The sequence below is a fragment of the Mobula hypostoma genome, chromosome 8, assembly GCF_963921235.1.
Source record: "Mobula hypostoma chromosome 8, sMobHyp1.1, whole genome shotgun sequence".
Classification (NCBI taxonomy): Eukaryota; Metazoa; Chordata; class Chondrichthyes; order Myliobatiformes; family Myliobatidae; genus Mobula; species Mobula hypostoma.
The window spans coordinates 155317897-155338302 of record NC_086104.1 but is presented as its reverse complement, the minus strand read 5'-3'; the positions used below and the strand labels follow the sequence as shown (position 1 = coordinate 155338302).

Sequence of the window (20406 nt, the reverse complement as noted above, 5' to 3'; positions counted from 1 at the left end):
TACAGCTGCAGAAGGACCTCTTTGCTCTTATACTCAATTCCCCTTGTTATGAAGGCCAGCATGCCATTAGCTTTCTTCACTGCCTGCTGTACTTGCATGTTTGCTTTCAGTGACTAAAATATATCCAATGCCTTGGTCTCCACAGCCACCGGTGGCAACAAATTCCACAGATTCGCCACTCCCTGGCTGAAGAAATTCCTCCTCATCTCCGTTCTAAATGGACATTCCTCTGCTCTGAGGACATGCCCTCTGGTCTTAGACTCCACCACCGTAGGAAAAAATCCTCTCCACATCCACTCTATCCAGTTCCAATGAGATCCCTCCTCATTCTTCTGAATTCCAATGAATACAGGCCAGAACCATCAAACACTCTTCATATGACAAGCCTTTCAATCCTGGAATCATTTTCGTGAACCTACTTTGAATCCTCTCCAGTGTCAGCACATCCTTTCCAAGATAAGGGTCCCAAGGCCCAAAACAAGTGAGGTCTCACCAGTGCTTTATGAAGCCTCAACATGACATCCTTGTTTTTATATTCTAGTCAAAATATCAAGAGGTATGCTTTTTACCTGGCGAGTGGTGGGTGTGTAGAATGCACTGCCAGGGTTCTGGTGGAGGAAGTGGTCGGGGCAAGTATATTTAATAAGGTTTAAAATGCTTTGCAGCAAAGTTTCCCAATCTGGGGTCCACAGACCCTCCTTGGTTAACGGTAGGGGTCCATGGCACAAAAAAGCTCAGGAATCCCTGCTTAGAGAGACCTGAGCCCAGTGAGAGCACATTGAGCGATGGAGCCCTTTGGCCCATCTAAGTCATACCGACTGATCTTCTGCCTAGCCCTTCATGCCCCTCCCATTCGTGTACTTATCCAAACTTCTCTCAAATGCTATGGTCAGACGTGTATCCTGCAACTCCACTGGTGGCCCGTTCCACCCTCGCTACACCCTCTGAGTGACAACACTCCCCTCAACAGGAATAGATGAGATGGGAGATTTTATCATCATGGACAGGATGGGCCGAGCGGCCTGCCTCCGTGCTGTAGGAATGTAGTTCTTATATTCACATTGAGCCAGGGTTTCCCACCCAGCCTCCCTGTCAAACCGGTGTCAATCTGTGTTAATGGTGCGGTGTCTGGAACGTCTCCCAGACCAGCCTCTGGTCAGCCTCTCCTCCAGCTGCAGGAGGCAACTGTTCAAGACCAGAGGCTTGAGAGGAGACCCGATAAAGGTTTATGAGATTATCAGAAGCATCGATAGAATAGGCAGCCGGTATTTTTTCTAGGTTTCTAATGCCAGAGGGCATGCATTTAAGGTGAGGAGGGGTAAGTAAAGGAGATGTGTGGGGAAGTTCTTTTACCTTTACAGGATCCCTGTCAGTACGTGTTCTGTGTTCTGTGTCAGTACGTGGAGCACAAGGTCTGTCAGAAGACCCAAAGAACGTAATTCTCAAAGGCCCCTGGGGCAGTTGTCCCCCAGGGTGTGAAGAATTCCTGCGGAAACCTGTGGGATACGCACGTCACACTGAGGGGTGTTCGTCCAGCTCGCCCTCCCTCACACAACTGCAGACAAACTACCTGTTCCCTGTTTTCTCACCTCTTTGCCCCTCTTCTTCCCCAGGCCCTGGGCAGTGTGTACTTCCTACACAAATCTGTTCAATCTGTTTTCCAGTTTGACTTCAAAGGTAATGTTTACAATTTTATACTTACAGACTCTGCCCTCTAATCACTCTCATTCTGTGTGATTCTTTCTCCCCCCTCTCCCTCTCTCCCCCCCTCTCTCCCCCCCTCTCTCCCCCCCTCTCTCCCCCCCTCTCTCCCCCCCTCTCTCCCCCCTCTCTCCCCCCCTCTCTCCCCCCCTCTCTCCCCCCCCTCTCCCCCCCTCTCTCCCCCCCTCTCAGGGACAGTCTCCTGACTGACAGGCAATGCTGGAATTGAACTCTGAACTCCGAGGCTCCGACGTGTAATAGTGTTGCGCTCACCGCGGCTATTCCTGAAAGTCGTGCTTGTGACTGAAAGAGGGATTCGGAAACCTCATCCCCTCCTGTCCTGGGTAGGAAGGGAGTGGACGGCGCAGAGGGGAGAGCCACTCCTTCACAGCCCCAAGGACCCGGGTTCTTTCCCGACCCCTGTCGCGGTCTGTGTGGAGTTTGCATGTTCTCCCTGTGATGATGCTGGTTTGTCCCGGGTCCCCCCACATCCCAGAGTAATGCAAGTTAGTTGAGAAGAATTGACCAGTGTGAATGACCCCCAGTGCATAGGTGGGTGGGGGGAGTCTGGGGGAAGATGACAGGAATGTGGGGAGGGTAAAAATGGGATCAGTGTTAATAAATCAGAGGCTAACAGATGGTATAGATTAAATGGGCCGAAGGGTCTGTTTACTTCTCCGTGACTCCTGCAACTCTTACCTGTGACTGGGACTGCTAGTATTGGTGTCCCAACCACCCCCTCTCCCCGTTGCCAGCTGTTCTCCAGTGCCGGCCAGTCTCCCTGGGCTTCAGGAGTCCCTGCGCGGGTTGCTTTCAAAGTCCCTCCACCCTTGTTCGAGCCTGACCACCTTTCTGCCTGCTTCTGTCCAGTCCAAGAGTTCAAGGAGGTGCTCGGCAAGGAGGTTCACACCGCACATCTGGAAGGCAACAGCATGATGGAGAAGGAAAGATTCCCGCAGGACTTCTGGCCTGAGGTAGGAGCCAGATGTGCAGAGTGCACCCAACACACTGCCCCATGACCGATGTGTGTGCGTTGTACCGCCCTGCTCCAGACGCGCGCTGCACCGCCCTGCTCCAGATGTGCAGGCCGTGTACTTGTGTTGTACACAGATGTGAAGGGTGCAGCCATCATGCTGACCTGTGCCATGAGTGTAATGTACATATACCATCACACAGAGCCAGATGTGCAGTGTACCTGCCTCGTAACACGCCGAGAGTCTTGCCACAATTAGCCAGAGGCGTAGCTCGTGTGTGTACAGTATCAGCACTCCGAACCCCTGAGATTACTGGTACATGCTTTCAGATTTTTGCCCCTCCTTAACAAAATGGATTTTTTCTGCTACAGTTCCACCCTTAATAAGTTGACCTATGGCTTCTCTTTCCCTTCCAGTTCAAGTGGTCTCGGAAAGGCTACATCCGGACACGCTGGAGGTTCCAGGATCGGTAGGGCACCGTCCTACGTTTTTCTTTGGGATACAGGGAGGGCGGGTGAGAGCTGACGTGAGAAATGGGAAGCAGGTTTCGGGGCTCGGCCTGGAAGTGACAGCAGCTGAGGGATGGTTCCCTGCCCTTCTCAGGAGAAGTGTTGGAATGGCACAGGCTGGCATAGAAACTCCCTCAGCCTCCCACCAGCTTCCTGTCTTCCGATCGGCTGGCCTGGTGAAACGGTTAATGGAGAGAAGCAGAAATGTTCTCGTCCTTCAGATCATAGAATCATGCAGCATGAAAACAGGCCCTTCGGCCCACATTCTTCATGATACCCAATATATCTATCCAAGCCAGTCCCATTCGCCTCCACCTGGGCAGCGTCCCACTCAACCTCCCCTCTCTATAAATGTCTTTAAAATGTAATTGTGGCTTGTGCACCCATCCACTTCTCTCCGGAGAAAAATTCCCTTCAAATTCAGATTCATTTGTTTATCACGTGTACAACGAAAGGTGCCGTTTGCGGTAACCCACCAACACAGCCTAAGGAGGTGCTGGCAGCCGGCGAGTGTCACCTCACATTCCAGTGCCAACATGGCATACCCACAGTGCTCACACAAACGAGTCCCTCTTCTCTCTCACCCCATACACAGACCGTCCTCCAACCCCAGGACTGGCCTCTCGGCCTCCACCGGGCACACGGACCTCAGATTCCCCCTTGAGTCTTTTCCCTGTTACCGTGAACCTCTGCCCTCCCACTGTGGACTCCCCCACCGTGGGGAAAAGACTGTGACTGTCCACCTTATCGACGCCCCTGTTGGTTTTACAAACCCCTCGGTTGCTAGAGAATGCATCGATGTCATCATCTAGCCAGCCAATCGGAAGACAGGAAGCCGGTGGGAGGCGGAGGGAGTTTCGATGCCAGCCTGTGCCATTCCGATACTGGGTGGCACTTCTCCCATCCCGGGTTGGAATTCACTCCCCACTCTCACTGGCTGCTCCCTGTTGACCTTCCAGCTCTAGGACGTCCCGAGCAGGGCAAGGAACCGTCCCTCAGCTATGGCCACCTCCAGGCCGAACCCTGAAACCTGGTTCACATTTCTCATATGGGCCTTAAGAAGCAAGACCATACCAGCCCAATTAGGCCATTCAGCACATCAAGTCTGCCGTTCAAATGTGACCTTTGACGACCTTACTGATCAAAAACCTATCCCACATGTACCCGATGACCTGGGCCCCACAGCCGTCTGTGGCAAATTAATTCCACAGATTCACCACCCTCTATTCTGAGGCTGTGCCCTCTGGTCCTAGACTCCCCCACTATAGGAAATACTATTACCATTACTATCCTCTCCACATCCTTCCTGTCCAGGCCTTTCAATATTAGATGGGTTTCAATGAGATCCCCCTCGCCTCTTAAACAACAGCGAGTACAGGCCTCTGGAGCCTCTCCAGTATCAGCACATCTTAGATAAAGGACCCAGAACTGCTCACAGTCCTCCGAAGGCAGTCTGACCAATGCTTTATAAAGCCTCAACATTACATTCTTGTCTTTTTTTTTCTTTTTGTTCTAGTCCTCTCGAAATGAGTGCTAACTTTGTATTTCTCTTCCGAGCGATTCCCGCAGACTGTTGGTGGGACAGTGCTCCGGCGACCTTCCCTGGCCTGTAGCCAGCCTGGCATGGACTGACAGACCAAGCCCCTTCTGCTGTCTGAGTGCTTATTGTACAAGACAGAGCACTGACAAGCCATTCGGCCCATCGCCTCTGTGCTTGCCCCTACACCAAATTAGTCCAATCCCATCTGCCTGCCAGTAAGCTACATCCTCTTGTCCCCTGCCTGCTCCTTGGTGTCCAAATGCCTCCTCCCCTGGCATCTCCCATTCAATGTGAGCGGTGACAAGCCTTGCCTCGTACATCTCCTTCAAACTGTGACCCCACCTTAAACCTGTGTGGGATCCAGAGCAGCAATAATCTCCCAGGAGCCTGACGTGGGTGGACGTGGGCGGGTTTGATGGGTGCACTGCTGGGGGCAGGGTTGGGGAGTGCTTTTATGGGAATGGACAAGCAAGGCTAAGCTTGGCTGGGAATCTAGGCTGGCATTGACCAGTTGGGCCGAATGGCCTGTTTCTCTGGATTCTGTGTGGGTGGGTGGTGGGTTTATATGTGTGGAAGGGAGGGGTGGGATTGAAGGGTGCGCATATTGGGGAAGAGTTTCAGGACCATGGGGGTATGTCATGAAGTTTTTTGTTTTGCGGTAGCAGTACAGGGCAAAAAAAATTACTATAAATTTCAATAAATGTAAAACAAGAACAAAATATTGAGGCAGTGTTGACAGGTTCATTGTCCGTTCAGAAATCAGAGGGCAGAGGGGAAGAAGCCATTCCTGAATCACCGAGTGTGTGTCTTCGGGCTCCTGTACCTCCCACCTGATGGTAACAATGGGAAGAGGGCACGTCCCGGGTGATGGGGTCCTTCTTGGTGAATGCTTCCTCCCTGAGGCATCGCCTTTGGAAAACGTCGGTGATGGTGGGGCGGGTTGTGCCCGCGGTAGACCCTGGTTCGTGCACGGGTTGGGCGGGAGGGGTGATGGACAGTGTGCGCGGACTGGATGGAGGGACGCAATGGCTGTGCTCCAGCGAGAACTCGACAATGCGGGGGTGGGTAGTCGCTACCTGGTGGCTCTCTTTCCGAACTTTACGATGCGCTGACTTTTTTTTATTCCTGCTACAGCACCTTTGACCTGGTGAACATTCACCTCTTCCACGACGCCTCTAATCTCGTCGCCTGGAAGAGCCCTTCTATCTTCTCGGCCAACAGGCAGAAGGCCCTGGGCCACGTGCTCAGCAGGTGAGAAACTCCCTCCCTGAGGTGACACCACCAGTGGCGTCCGGGGGCCGCGTGCGGTTCGGGCAGTGGCTCCAGCCCAGTGTGTGACGGGACAGACTGAGGGAGCTGGGCCTCGTGTCTGTTCCCCACCCTCGGGGCCACAGGTGAGAGCTGAGTGTCCGGTGGGGGCCCCAGAAAGGACACGACAAGCCCCCTCCACCAGAGGTAGTACCCCTCCCTGGACACCCCATACACTCCTCTCACCTGTGGTTCCAGGTGGTTGTTTGTATGTGAAAGCGGTCACACCCCGGTACGCGGCTTTGACAGACGGGCTACACCGGGGAGAGAAGCTGGCGGCCTCTTCCCTGTGTGAGACGAAGGCATGCCTGTCCCAGCATGTGAAGTCAGCTCTGGCGCTCTGGGCAGATGGGATCCAAACAGCCAGGAAGGCAGCTCTGCAGTGCTCCGTGGAGAGCCAAGGGCATGAACAGGGACAGAAGTAGTCAAAGTTATCTACTGCAAATGTAACCCTCAGGTTTGCCCGGCGGCGTTAGTCTCGGAAACACAGTCTCTGGCCCGCCAGACGTGTGAAATCTGAGGTGCAAAAACTCTTGCTTGTGTGGATGCTGCGTGATGTGTTCCCCTGGTACAAATCAGTACCACAAAATAACAAACATTACACCATAGAAACGATTTAGCTTCATAATTCTTAATTTGACTAAAGTTAAACAAAAAGAAAAGGGCCTATTTTAATGAATCAGTCGAATGTGCACATTGGAGCTCACAGTTTCCTGTCCGTTCATCGCCCCCCAGGCGTCGTCGACTCCCAGTGCCATTCCACGTCCACTCCATCCTGCAGTCTATGACCTCTCCATTCTGGCATCTTCTCTGTCCATCTTCTGCTGAACAAAATCCCTTGAACAACCCACTCTCAGGCACACAAGAAGAAAAAAAACTCCCTCCACTGGACGGCATGCATTCCGAAGCCCCCGTTATCTCTAGTCATAACCCAAACACTGCTGCTACAGAACAACCATTACACTAGCAGTGAACCCTTTCCCAGGGTGTTATACAAATAAAAAGTCCCCAATTGTGACAACTCTTGTACCACTGGTCCCAGACTTCCGAGGCCGAGAGTAGAACTGCCCCAGTGCAAACTCTCCCGCAGTTTCCTGTCATCGTTGGGCAGACAACCAGCAATTCCTCACTCTACCTGCCCTTTGAGTGTGTGATGGAACGGTGTGGAGTGATCTTTGCCCTGTGTCTAAACCACCCCTGCCCCCACTTCTTCGGTGCCACAGTAGCCTAGCGGTTAGTGTGACGTGATTACTGCTTGGAACATTCCAGAATTCGGAGTTCATTTCTGGCGCCATTATGCAAGGGGTGTCTGTACGTCCTCCCTGTGGAATGCATAAGTTTCCCCCAGGCGCTCCAGTTTCCTCCCACAGGCCAAAGTCGTACTGGTTAGGTTAGTTGGTCATTGTAAGTTGTCCTGTGATTAGGTTCAAAGGTTCATTTATTATCAAAGTATACAACTCTGAAATTCTTCTTCTCCCGATAGCCAGGAATCCAAGAAAGAAAAAAACAGCAGCACAGTCATCAACCCCCGAATCTCCCCCCCCCCCACAAAACAATGAACAAAAACGGAGCAGGCACATCGACCCCCAAATACCATTCCCCTGCGCAAAAAAAACTAGAGAGATCGGGTGAAAAACAATATAAAGAACTACAGGACTGGGGGGGGATGTCTATAGTCCAAGTCCACATCCAAAACACAGAAAACCTGGGTAACATTCTCTGGGCACAGCAGTGTCCTTCCCTTCCTTGCAGCAGAGCAACCCCACCAGCGATGAAAAAGGCAGTCTCCCCTCTCCGGTGGCAGAGTGATCCCACCAGTGATCAAAAGACAGTCTTCCTTCTAAAGTAGCAGAGCGATCTCACCAGCGATGAGAATGCGTGTTGGGACAGAATGCAGGGAAACCCCCAGGGTACCTATCCTTTGATATCATCATCATCACTATGTGCCGTACCATATCATGTGGGTGATCACGTTCTTTCCATGACCATGATTGGACCTGACAAATTATCCTATAGAAGTGGTTTGCCTTTGCCTTCTTCTGGGCAGTGTCTTTACAAGATGGGTGACCTCAGCCATTATCAATACTCTTCAGAGTTTGTCTGCCTGGTGTCAGTGGTCGCATAACCAGGACCTGTGATATACACTGGCTGCTCATACGACCGTCCACACCCATTTTCCTGTGTCTGACCCCCTCCCCACTCTACCTGCCCTGTGAGTGTGTGTGAACGGAGTTTGCAGAGGGACGTTTACTCTGTCTAGCCCTCACTCTACCTTGGGAGTGTGAGACAGGACGGTGTAGAGGAAGCTTTACCACCTCTCTATCCCCCACTCTGAGTCGGGACAGTGCAGAGGGAGTGTTCCCCTGTGTCTAGTCCCCAGTTTTACTCTGGTGGCGGGGTGGTGTGAGATGGGCTGGTGTAAATAGTTCACTCTGTAATGGTCAGTGCAGACTCGATGAGCCAAAGCACCTGTCTCTGCCGTATACCCTCTACAATTCCATCAGTTAGAAACACCACGTGTGCATCCCGCTGTGGGAGTTGAACGTGAGCCGCAGAGAACTTGAGCGTAGCCTTTGGACTGGACAGCCATTAGTGATGGGAGCCCTTGGTGCTCTAGTTTGCCTTCCGGACTGCCATCCTATCGTGGACACGCCTCAGTTGCTAAGAGGAGACGAGTTTCACCCCCTCCTGTTGCTCAGAGGCTATTAAATCTCAGTGCCGTGCTTTAAGCATGGCTTGGAGCACTGTGAGCAGCTTTGGGCCCTTTATCTAAGAAAGAGTGTGCTGGCATTGGGGAGGGCCCAGAGAAGATTCCTGAGAATGATTCCCAGGAATGAAAGGGTTAACATATGTGGACCGTTTGAATGCTCTAGGCCTGTACTCACTGGAGTTCAGAAGAATGGTGGGGGGATCTCCTTGAAACTCACCGAATATTGAAAGGCCTAGATAGAGTAGATGTGGAGAGGATGTTTTCTATAGTGGGGGAGTCTAGGACCAGAGGGCACAGCTTCAGAATAAAAGGAGATCCCTTTAGAACAGGGATAAGGTATTTCTTTAGCCAGAGGGTGGTGAATCTGTGGAATTCGTTGCCACAGACGGCTGTGGAGGCCAAGTCATTGGGTATATTTGAAGCAAAGGTTGACAGGTTCTAGGTTAGTCAGGGTGTCAAAGATTATGGAGAGAAGTCAGGAGAGTGGGGTTGAGAAGGATAATAAATCAGCCATGATGATATGGCGGTGCAGACTCGATGGGCCGAATGGCCTAATTCTGTTCCTCTGTCCTATAGTCTTAAGGATTGAGGCTCGTGTTGTTCCGTCCTGCAGAATCACAGACACCCGCTATGAGAAGGCGCCGTTCCTGATTTTCGGAGACTTCAACGTGCGGCTGGACACGCAGAGAGTGGTGGAGGTAAAGCCGTGGGAGTAGCTGGTGGTGTTTGGGGGGTTGTGTGCTGAAGGCCTCTGGGGCGTGGAGCCTTCTGTGTCGGTCAGCGGACAACTGTCGGGCCGTTCAGTAACTCCAGCGTTGACGCCTCCTCCAGCAATCTTTCATCTTGCGACGGCACAGTGATATAACCACCCCAGAGATCCGGGTTCGATCCCGACCTCGGCACTGTTTGTGTGCGGAGTTTGCACATTCTCTCCGTGTCCACCTGGTTCTCCTCCCAGATCCCAAAGACGTGCAGGAAGTTGGGTTAATTGACTGGGGGGGGGGTTAAGGGATAGAATGTTGGGAGGTGGTGGGGTTAGTAGTTGATAGAAATTTTAAAAACCTAGGAAAATAAGACAATAAGACATAGGAGCATAATGAGGCCATTCAGCCCATCGAGTCTGCTCTGCCGTTCCATCATGGCTGATTTATTATCCCTCTCAACCCCGTCCTCCTGGCTTTTCCCCACAACCTTTGATGGTCTGACGAATCGAGAACCAAGTTCACCGCCCGCTGGCTGATTAAACTCTTCCTGAGTTTTAAAGGGACATTCCTTGTTTATGGAGCCTTTCGATCCGTTGGGGTAAAATGCCCCAGTCTGCCCAGTGAGTGTCTACAGCACTCAACTTTACTGTGTTCCTGCTGTCACTGAGATTGTCTCCCACCCTGCACACTGGGGAGAGTTCTTAAACTTGTGATGGGTCCACCTGTTTCCCATTCCAATGTCACACACTGCTTTAAGTATTCCCAATGACTTGGTTCCCACAGCTGTCTGTGGCAATGAATCCACAGATTCACCACCATCTGGCTAAAGAAATTCCTCCTCATTGTGTTGGATGATCCTGAATGGGTAAACGTCACCAGGGATTCAGTGGACCGAAAGGCCTGTTTCTCCTCTATATCTCTCTCTGAGACTCTTACTTGCTGTCTTGCCATTTTGACATGCTTGCACTTCACAAATGCCAGCTATCATATAGCACTGGAGGCCGTTCAGCCCATCGTGCCTATCCTTTCACAGATCTATCATGAAATCCCCTTCCTCTCCTCCTCTCTCACAGCCCATGGCTGCCCTTCTCACTCTGGCTCCCCTTGGCAAAGTTTCCATGCCTCACCGTCGCGACGTTCCAGAGCAGAGTGGGTTTGCTGTGTCAGAATCCAAATCCGGTTTCATATCACTGGCACATATCGTGAAATATATTGTTGTGCTGCAGCACATTGCAATATTTAAAAAATAAAACTATAGATTTCAATAAGAAATATGTAAAACTAGAACAAACAGTTACCTATAACCATCAGGTCCCACACCACCAGGTTCAGGAACAGTTATCACCCCTCAACCATCAGGTCCCACACCACCAGGTTCAAAACAGATATTACCCCTCAACCATCAGGTCCCCCACCACCAGGTTCAGGAACAGATATTACCCCTCAACCACCAGGTTCAGGAACAGTTATTACCCTACAACCATCAGGTCCCACACCACCAGGTTCAGGAACAGTTATTACCCCTCAACCATCAGGTCCCACACCACCAGGTTCAGGAACAGTTATTACCCCTCAACCATCAGGTCCCACACCACCAGGTTCAGGAACAGTTATTACCCCACAACCACCAGGTTCAGGAACAGTTATTACCCTACAACCATCAGCTCCCACACCACCAGGTTCAGGAACAGTTATTACCCCTCAACCATCAGGTCCCACACCACCAGGTTCAGGAACAGTTATTACCCCTCAACTATCGGGTCCCACACCACCAGGTTCAGGAACAGCTATTACCCCTCAACTATCAGGCTCCTGAACCAGCGTGGCTAACTTCACTCACCTCAACACTGAACTGCTTCCACTACTTATGGACTCATTTTCAAAGGTTCTGCAACTCATGTGTCCAGGATTATTTTCTTGTGTATTTGCAGTTTGTCTTTTGCACATTGGTTGTTTGTCAGACTTTGTGTGTAGTTTTTCATTGATTCTGTTGTATTTCTTTGGTCTACTGTGAATGCCTGCAAGGAAATGAATCTCAGGGTAGTGTATGGTGACATGCTCGTACTTTGATACTAAATTGACTTTCATCGTTGTGTCTTGTTTCCCCCAGACACTCTGTTGTCCATCCAGTGTACAGACCATACTGACCAACGATGCTGAAGATGTGAAGAAGGTTCTCTTTCAGGAGAAGGCCAATGACCACAAGGTACCTAAAGATTAGATTTATTAAAGATTAGCTTTAGTAGAGATTATCTTTATTTGTCACATTGAAATGCGTGTTTGGTGTCAATGACCAACACCGTCCGAGGATGTGCTGGGGCAGTTGTTAGGTATTGCCGCATTTCTGGTGACAATATAGCATGCCCACAATTTACTAACCCTAACCCGTACGATTCTGGGATGTGGGAAGAAACCAGAGCACCCAGAGGAAACCCACGCGGTCACAAGGGTTTTAACCCTTCCAAGACTTGAGACGTTTGAGGTGAAGCTAAGCTTCACACTTGCTTGGGCGGTTTATCGTTGCTGCTCTTCAGTGAGCCACGCACTGTGTGGCTGACAGACTCACAGCTATGTTCCGTACACTAAACTATCATACCCTAACGTCAGAACATAAGCCCAAGTCTGCATCAGCTAGTTAGCACAGACAGAGACGGAAACTGAACCCCACTCGCAGTCGCTGTAAAGGGTTACTATAATCACTACACTACCGTGCTGCTCCTGTGGGCTTGGATATTTACCGTTGGCCAATCCAACTGGGAGTTGAGTCCTTCAAATGCTCTTAACCCCTGCACTTCTTCCTTATGGGGGAGAGGGAGACAGTGAGAGAGACATGCAGACAAGACAATGAAAGAGGGAAGGGACAAAAGACCCCTTAACTCTCAACCAAATCCCTGGGTGGCAGATTGGTGCAGCCGAGTGGTGCTGCTATCTCACCACTCCAGAGACCAGGTGGTGTCTGCACCTCCTCCCCGTGATCGCATGGCTTCCCCCCAGTTACCCCGCTTTCCTCCCACAACCCAAAAGTGGGTTAATTGGGCGGCCGTGTGCGGGTGAGGGGTGGAATCTCGGGAGGGGAGAGTGAAATGGGATTGATGTATGGTTCGAGCTCGATGAGCCGAGGGGCCTGTTTCCAGCCTGGTTGACTGTTTAGCAAATGTAAGTAGGGCAGTTTGTATCGGTGTGATTACTTAACGGGCTTTACTTCTTGTTAGTCACGCGCGCTTGAAACTGGTCACTGCCACTTCTGAGGGTGCGTTGGCAGCTCCTGATGTCCATCACTGGGACAGGAGCGCTCGAGAGGTTGAGGACCCACTAATTGCAAATGGGGTCACTGTCTTCCCGTAGAGCGCGAGCAGCTGGTCATCGCAGCTGCTACATGGGACAGGGAAAAGAGAAGCAGGAATTGTCCAACAGGACCTGAAACCTGTCTCACCACTAACAATGTGATCGTGGCTGACCTCCGCTGCTCTCTCGCCTCCTGTGTCATTTTTCTATTTATTTAGAGAGAGGGCACAGAACAGGCCCTTCCGGCCCAACAAACCGCGCTACCCAGCAATCCCACCCATTTAACCCTAGCCTAACCACAGGACAACTTACAATTGACCTACTAACTGGTAGCTCTTTGGACTGTGAGAGGAAACCCATTTGTATCACAGGAAGAACATACCGACGGGGCCGGAATTGGACTCCGAACTCCGGCACCCCGAGACGTAATAGCGTCGCGCTAACCGCTACACTACCGTGGCGCCCTCCTAACGCTATACTTTAACCAATCAGGTACCTATCCTCCACCTGCAGGTGGGATGGTAGCGCAGTGGTCAGCACAACGCTTTACAGTACGGGCGACCCGGGTTCGATTCCCGCCACTGCCTGTAAGGAGTCTGTACGTTCTCCCCGTGACCGCGTGAGTTTCCTACGGATGCTCCAGGTTCTCCCCACAGTCCGAAGACCTGCTGGTTGGTAGGTTACTTGGTCGTTGTAAATCATTCCGTGATTAGGCTAGGATTATATCAGGGGATTGCTGTGCGGGGCAGCTCAAAGGGCCAGAAGGGCCTGTCCCATGCTGTATCTCAATAGATAAATACTATCGTCATCTCATGATCCAACTGTGAGCAGTTTTGGACCCACCCGATATGTAAGGAAGGATGTGCTGGCACTAGATAGGGCCCAGAGAAGGCTCGCGAGTGTGATCCCGGGAATGAAAGGGTTAAGGGTTCGATCTTCGGTATCGACCCCCACCCCACCGGGAAGTGACAGCCACTGCTTCAGCGTTGCGCGGTGAGTGACGTGTGCCCACTGGGTGAGGGGTTTTGATGCAGTTCAGGATCTGGGTGTGCTGTGGGGCAGCGTAATGTGTTGGTAAAATATCTGATGTTACAGACACTGCTAAGAAATGTTTCTGCCTTTAGGTCCTATTAAGGATTGAATCAAAGACTTTTGACTACTTTGATCAAGATGTTTTTCGGCAGAACAACGGGAAAGCTGTTCGTAAACCTTTGTACCTTCACAAGATTTAGTTGCTGAGGTCTGTTACATGTGGTGCGGGGTACTGACTGTTGTCTCTCTTTAGCTTTTAAAGTTTGACAAGGAACTGGCCACTTTCATCAATGAAATCTGTGAACTTGACATTCAGTTTCCGCCAAGGTACGTGAAGACCGACTGAGGTGAGCTCAGTGTTCTTGGGGTTATTCACGTATGAAATGATCAGTGCACCAGGGAACACCTGGGCTGTGTCCTGATATAGACCACCGGGACCCACGGGAAAATGAGTCTTGGTGTTGTATATGGTGGCATATAGACTATGTAAACTTTGATAATAAAATTTGCTTTGAACTTTGACATTTGGGAATGGCTGGGGCATAGGAGAATGAGAGGAGGTTTGGTGGAGGGTGTGGATAGGGTAAGATGAGGTTCCAGAGGAGCTCACAAGAATGATCCCAGAAATAAAAGAATTAACATATGAGGGGCATTTGGTGGCTCTGGGCCTGTACTCAGTGGGGTTTAGATGGATGGGTGGAGGGGATCTCCTAGAAACCTAGTGAATATTGAAAGGCCTGGATGTGGAGAGGATGCTCCCTCTAGTGAGGGAGTCTCAGACCAGAGGACACAGCCTCAGAATAGAAGTTCTTCCCTGTAGAACAGAAATGAGTAGGAATTTCTTTAGCCAGCGGCAGGTAAATCTGTGGAATTAAATGGCACAGGTGGCTGTGGGAGCCAAGCCAATCATTATCATCATCATTTATGTACTGTGTTGTATGACGTGGATGATCATGGTCTTTCCATGGTTGTATTTGGCAAAGTTTTTTTCTATGGAAGTGGTTTGCCATTGCCTTCTTCTGGGCAGTGTCTTTACCAGACAGGTGACCCCAGCCATTATCAATACTCTTCAGAGATTGTCTGCCTGGCGTCAGTGGTCACATAACCAGGACTTGTGATCTGCACCGGCTGCTCATACGACCATCCATCACCTGCTCTCATGACTTCACATGACCCTGATTGGGGGGTGGAGGGACCTTGCCCAAGGGAAGGAGTGCCTTACACCTCCTTTGGTAGAGACGTATCTCCACCCTGCCACGTCATTGGGTATATTTAAAGCCAAAGAGAGAATGTCTGGGGAGGGTGGGGTCTTTGCTGATGCTGGCTTCTTCACTGAGGCAGCGGTAAGTGTAGGCAGTACCTATAGAGGGGAGCCTTGTTCCTCTGATGTGCTGATGCCTGATGGTAGGTACGGACTCGATGGACCAAAGGGCCTGTTTCCGTGCTGAAGAAGAGCCTGCTCGTCCCTTGTGTTAATGGAGAACTGGGGGCACCAATCTTCCCACTGCTTGGAATTCCAGTGATTGCGTTGAAGGAAATCGGATCAGATCCAGTCCTTGCCCTGTGCGCGCTGAACTTCCTTTAACCCAAGCCAAGTAAAATGGACAAGCAAAGGGTTACAGCTCATGCAGATGGAGAGGGTGCCTAATTCCACACTTGTGCTTGTCTTCCAGTTATCCGTACAGTGAAGTCAACACTGAGGGAACACTGTACGCCAATACTCGTTGCCCGGCCTGGTGTGATCGTATCCTCATGTCTCCGTCTGCCATTGAGGTTGTCGGCAAGGTAACGTCAATCACTAACATTCCTCCTGCTGTTCAAACAGATTACACTCAACAACATCTAAAATGAAGACGCGGGAGATTCTGTAGATACCGGAAATCCAGAGCAACACACACAAAATGCTGGAGGAATTCGGCAGGTCAGGCAGCGTCTATGGAAATGAATAAACAGTCGACGTTTCGGGCTGGGACCCTTCATGGGGACTCGAAAGGAAGGGGGAAGATGCCAGAATACGAAGGAGGAGGAAGGGGAAGGAAGATAAGCTGGAAGGTGATAGGTGAACCCAGGTGGGTGGGAGAGGTGGAATAAGGTTAGAAGCTGGAAGGTGATAGATGGAAAAGGTAAAGGAAAGGAGAAGAAGAAATATGATGAGAGGGGAGAGTGGACCTTGGGAGAAATGGAAGGAGGAGGGGCACCAGTGGAGTTGATGAGGGCACATGAGGAGAAGAGGTTAAGACCAGACTGGGGAATTGAAGAGGGAAGGGGAAGGTGAATATTATTCTGGCATCTTCCCCTTCCTTTCCAGTCCTGATGAAGGGTTTTGTAGATGCTGCCTGACCTGCTGAGTTCCTCCAGCATTTAAGATTAGCTTTGCGTATCACACGTACTTTGAAACATGGCATCAAATCAAGTCGGCAAGGTTTGTGCAGGTCAGTCTAAAAGTGTGTCCAATACATTCTACCTTGAGGTCAGTAGATACACCACAACGACCAAGGTCTGGTTGAAGAAACAGGTTTTCATGGGGTCAGACAAGAGCCAGATATGTGGAATTTTGGTGTATTCCTTCGTTCATTACGTGCCATACCATATGACGTGGACAATCACGGTCTCTCCTTGGCAAAACTTTCTTCAGAAGTGGTTTGCCATTTCGTTCTTCTGGTCAGTGTCCTTACAAGATGGGTGATCCCAGCCATTATCAATTCTCTCAGTCCTGGCGTCAGTGATCACATAACCAGGACTTGAGCAGCCGATGCATATCACGTACGACCATCCACCACCTGCTCCCGTGGCTTCAGGTGACCCTGATTGGGGGCGCGGGGGCGCGGGGTGCTAAGCAGATGCTACACCTTGCCCAAGGGTCACCTGCAGGCTAGAGGAGATTTGCATCTCCTTTGGTAGAGATGCATCTCCACCCCACCACCCTAAGTTGGGTGCACAGTCTCAAAAAGGCTCACCACCCCGGGCGGTCTCCATAATACTCCCTCACAGTTGGTTCTGAGAGATCTCTGCCAAGTGGTGCGGTGAACAGGGATGTTCATCGTGTTGGTGCACAAGTGTGACAATAGCCCATTTGTTGAAGTTAAACTGTTTGTTCCGTTTTTCTGCCCTGGTGGCAAGGGGGAGGGTGGAGAATACGTCAAGAATGAAGGGTGATGAAATAGATTAATTTACTCAGCCCTCTCTTTGTCTCTTAGGGGGAGTACGTGTACGATATGATGGGACCTGAAGTCTGCATGGGTGACCACAAGGTACAAAACTTGGAGGATGAAGGTTTTGTGATGGGACACTGAGATGATTCCCTGGCAATGGGTATTACTGTGACATATGCACTCTTCTGTGTTTTTCGCAAAAATACCCCAGGGCAGGGAGATGATGGGTAAGGTACAGCTTAAAACCCCTCCCTGGTGACCCTTCACACACTCATGGGACAGGGACGGTGTAGTTGGACACAGAGTGAAGCTCTCTCTACACCATGCCATCACACAATTCTGAGGTCACACACAGAATGAAGCTGTATCCCATGACACCCTCATGGGGTCAAACACAGAGTAAAGCTCCCTCTACAACTTCCCTTCACACACTCCTGGAGTTAGAGTGAAGCTCCCTCCACACCATCCCATCTCACACACATGGGTTCAGGCGCATAATTAATTCCCCTTTGCACTCTTGCATCACACATTCACAAGGTCAGACACAGAGTGACGTTCCCTCCACACTGTCCCATCACACACTGGGTCAGATACAGAAGGAAGCTTCCTCCATGCTGCCCCATCACACACTTCCAGGGTCAAATACAGAATGAAGCTCCATCTACACTGTCCCATTACACACTCTCAGGATTGACTGAATGGGGGGAAAAAGATTTTTTTTTAAAACAAGAATTGGGTGCGAGTGAGGTACCTCTAAAGCAGCCGACTGAGCAGTTGGAATAAAGCTCCCAGTTTGATGATACACACCACACCTCCTCTTGCCTGTGGTCCATTCTGCCACCAGTGAGGTGGGGACGGTGTTGTGGCCATTGCTGTTGGCCAGGGTGGGTCATGGAGCTATACAGACCCTTCGGCCCATTGTCCGTACTGACCAAGTATCCATTTGTAGTAATCGTCCACTGATTGCAGTTAATTCTCCCTGTGTTCCATCAGCTCCCTCACCCACACACTAGGCAATTCAGTGTCCAGTTAACCCACTGACTTGCATGTCTTTGGGACATGTGGGAGGAAACGCACGTGGTCACAGGGAGAACGTGCAAACTCCACACAGAAAGTGCCCGAGATCAGGATCAAATCTGAGTCTCTGGAGCTGCCCGCAGTGCCATGAAATACTTTGCATCTCCTGGGTCAGGGATGGGTATCCAGTCTCCCTGTGGTCCACGCAAGAGTCAGATAGTCGGTTACGTACTCAGCTACGGGGAAGCCATTCGAACACAGCCATTTGTTCAGGAGTAAGAGAATCTGAGGAGAAGTCAGTCGAACGCAGCCGTTCGTTTGGGGGTAAACGTGCTGCCCTCTATACCACAGAGAAACACAGAACAGCATCGGGAACACGCCCTTCAGCCCATTGTGTCTGTGCCAAACATGATGCCACATTGAACTCCCTCCCCTCATACATGATCCATAACCCTTCATCCCCTGCGCATTCACGTGTCTAACAGCCCCATAACCACCTCCATCGCCACACCTGGCACCCACCATCCTCTGTGTAAAAACACAAAACAAACTTATCCTGCACATCTCCTTTAAACTTTACCCCTCTCACCTTATAGAATCAAGACATACAGTACGTCATGAAACTTGTTACTTTGTGGCAGCAGTACAGTGCAATACATAAAATATACTGTAAACTCCAATAAGAAATATACAGGATCCAGTGCTTTCCCGACGTATATGACAAATAAACTCTTCTTGGGCTTCCAGCCGGGTATATTTTGGTGACAAACTCTGCTGCCCTCATCAGGGATGATGCCTGGGCACATCTAGTACTTCTTCTCTGTCTTGTTTTACGCCGGTTGGCACCCAGTTTGATGGTGCATTACCGCCACCTTCTGCTCCGCAGTGTGGAATTGACTTACATTCTAAATCCCTTCACTCACTCTCTCTCTCACACACACACACACACACACACACACACACACACACATACCCTAACCTACACTTTACACTTTATCTTCCCATCTTTGGCCATCCTAGTACCCTATTCCTGCTGATCCATCATATCCTATAAAAAACCCCTGTACACCTTAAGAAAGCTAAAACTACCCTGACTTGTGCTCTCTCACCCCCTTAGATTGATTATCATCATCTCTCTCTGTATCCCATACTTCCTACAACTCAGAACTACATGTTCTACTGACTCCTCTTCCTGACATTCCTCACACAATCCTGTCTGGTGTTTCCCTATCATTTTCAATGTTTTGTTTAACGTACAGTGCCCCAGCCTTAACCTAGTCCACACAGTTTCCTCTCTTCTGTATCCACTACCTACCCTAGTACCTGCAACACTATTTTGTATTTGATATAAAAACACGTCCAGTACAATGGTATTTATAACCTCGTCATCCATCCCTCCTGCTTGGTTAATCCTCATCCAATCAGGTTTCCACTGTCCCACTTTGTTTACAATCAAATTCCAGTTCTTGCTTAGAGTGAGACCTTCATCTTTGTTAATAACTGTTCCTGAACCTGGTGGTGTGGGACCTGACGGTTGAGGGGTAATAACTGTTCCAGAACCTGGTGGTGTGGGACCTGATGGTTGAGGGGTAATAACTGTTCCTGAACCTGGTGGTGTGGGACCTGATGGTTGTAGGGTAATAACTGTTCCTGAACCTGGTGGTGTGGGACCTGATGGTTGAGGGGTAATAACTGTTCCTGAACCTGGTGGTGTGGGACCTGATGGTTGTAGGGTAATAACTGTTCCTGAACCTGGAGGTGTGGGACCTGATGGTTGAGGGGTAATAACTGTTCCTGAACCTGGTGGTGTGGGACCTGATGGTTGAGGGGTAAGAACTGTTCCTGAACCTGGTGGTGTGGGACCTGATGGTTGAGGGGTAAGAACTGTTCCTGAACCTGGTGGTGTGGGACTTAAGGCTCCTGTACCTCCTGCCTATGGTGGTAGCAGCAAGAAGAGAGCATAGCCTGGATAATTGAGTCCTTTGATGACGGGTGCTGTTTTTTTTTGTGAAAATTTTATTTACATAGAGATACAATGCAGAACAGGCCTTTCAGTCTCATCAAGACACACTGCCCTGCAACCCACTGATTTAACCCTAACTTAATCCCAGAACTTTTACAAATTATTCAAAACACTTTCTTCTCTGTTTCTCCTCACCAAACACAGCCGGTGTACTTGTACTTCCAGATCAGCATGTGAGAACACAAGGTAAGTGGACAAAACCAAGGACCAGAATCAGGCTTATTATCACTGGCACATGTTGTGAAATTTGTTATTTTGTGGCAGCAGTACAGTGCAATACAAATAATTATTATAAATTATAATAAGAATAAGCACTCACTTGGGCACCTCCTGTGGTAATAAAATGGCCACTGGGTCTATGTTCACGGTCTTCCACAGTTGTAGGCCGTCCTCTTCAATGTCCCACATGTTGTGTGTTTCGAGATGCTCTTCTCCACACTTCTGTTGTAAC

The 20406-nt window shown here is 50.2% G+C and overlaps 1 protein-coding gene across 1 annotated transcript in view; it reads left to right on the top strand.

The window, feature by feature from the left end:
- Window positions 1–20406, top strand: part of LOC134351094 (inositol polyphosphate-5-phosphatase A-like) — a 66766-nt gene that overhangs the window by 40856 nt on the left and 5504 nt on the right. Inside the window, exons 5-15 of the mRNA XM_063057156.1 lie at window positions 1614–1677; window positions 2572–2675; window positions 3092–3144; window positions 5859–5975; window positions 9356–9440; window positions 11557–11652; window positions 13856–13930; window positions 14017–14090; window positions 15437–15548; window positions 16961–17014; window positions 20100–20141. Of these exons, the coding sequence (XP_062913226.1) occupies window positions 1614–1677; window positions 2572–2675; window positions 3092–3144; window positions 5859–5975; window positions 9356–9440; window positions 11557–11652; window positions 13856–13930; window positions 14017–14090; window positions 15437–15548; window positions 16961–17014; window positions 20100–20132 (867 nt within the window). The 3' untranslated portion in view covers window positions 20133–20141. The remainder of the gene's footprint in view (window positions 1–1613; window positions 1678–2571; window positions 2676–3091; window positions 3145–5858; window positions 5976–9355; window positions 9441–11556; window positions 11653–13855; window positions 13931–14016; window positions 14091–15436; window positions 15549–16960; window positions 17015–20099; window positions 20142–20406) is intronic.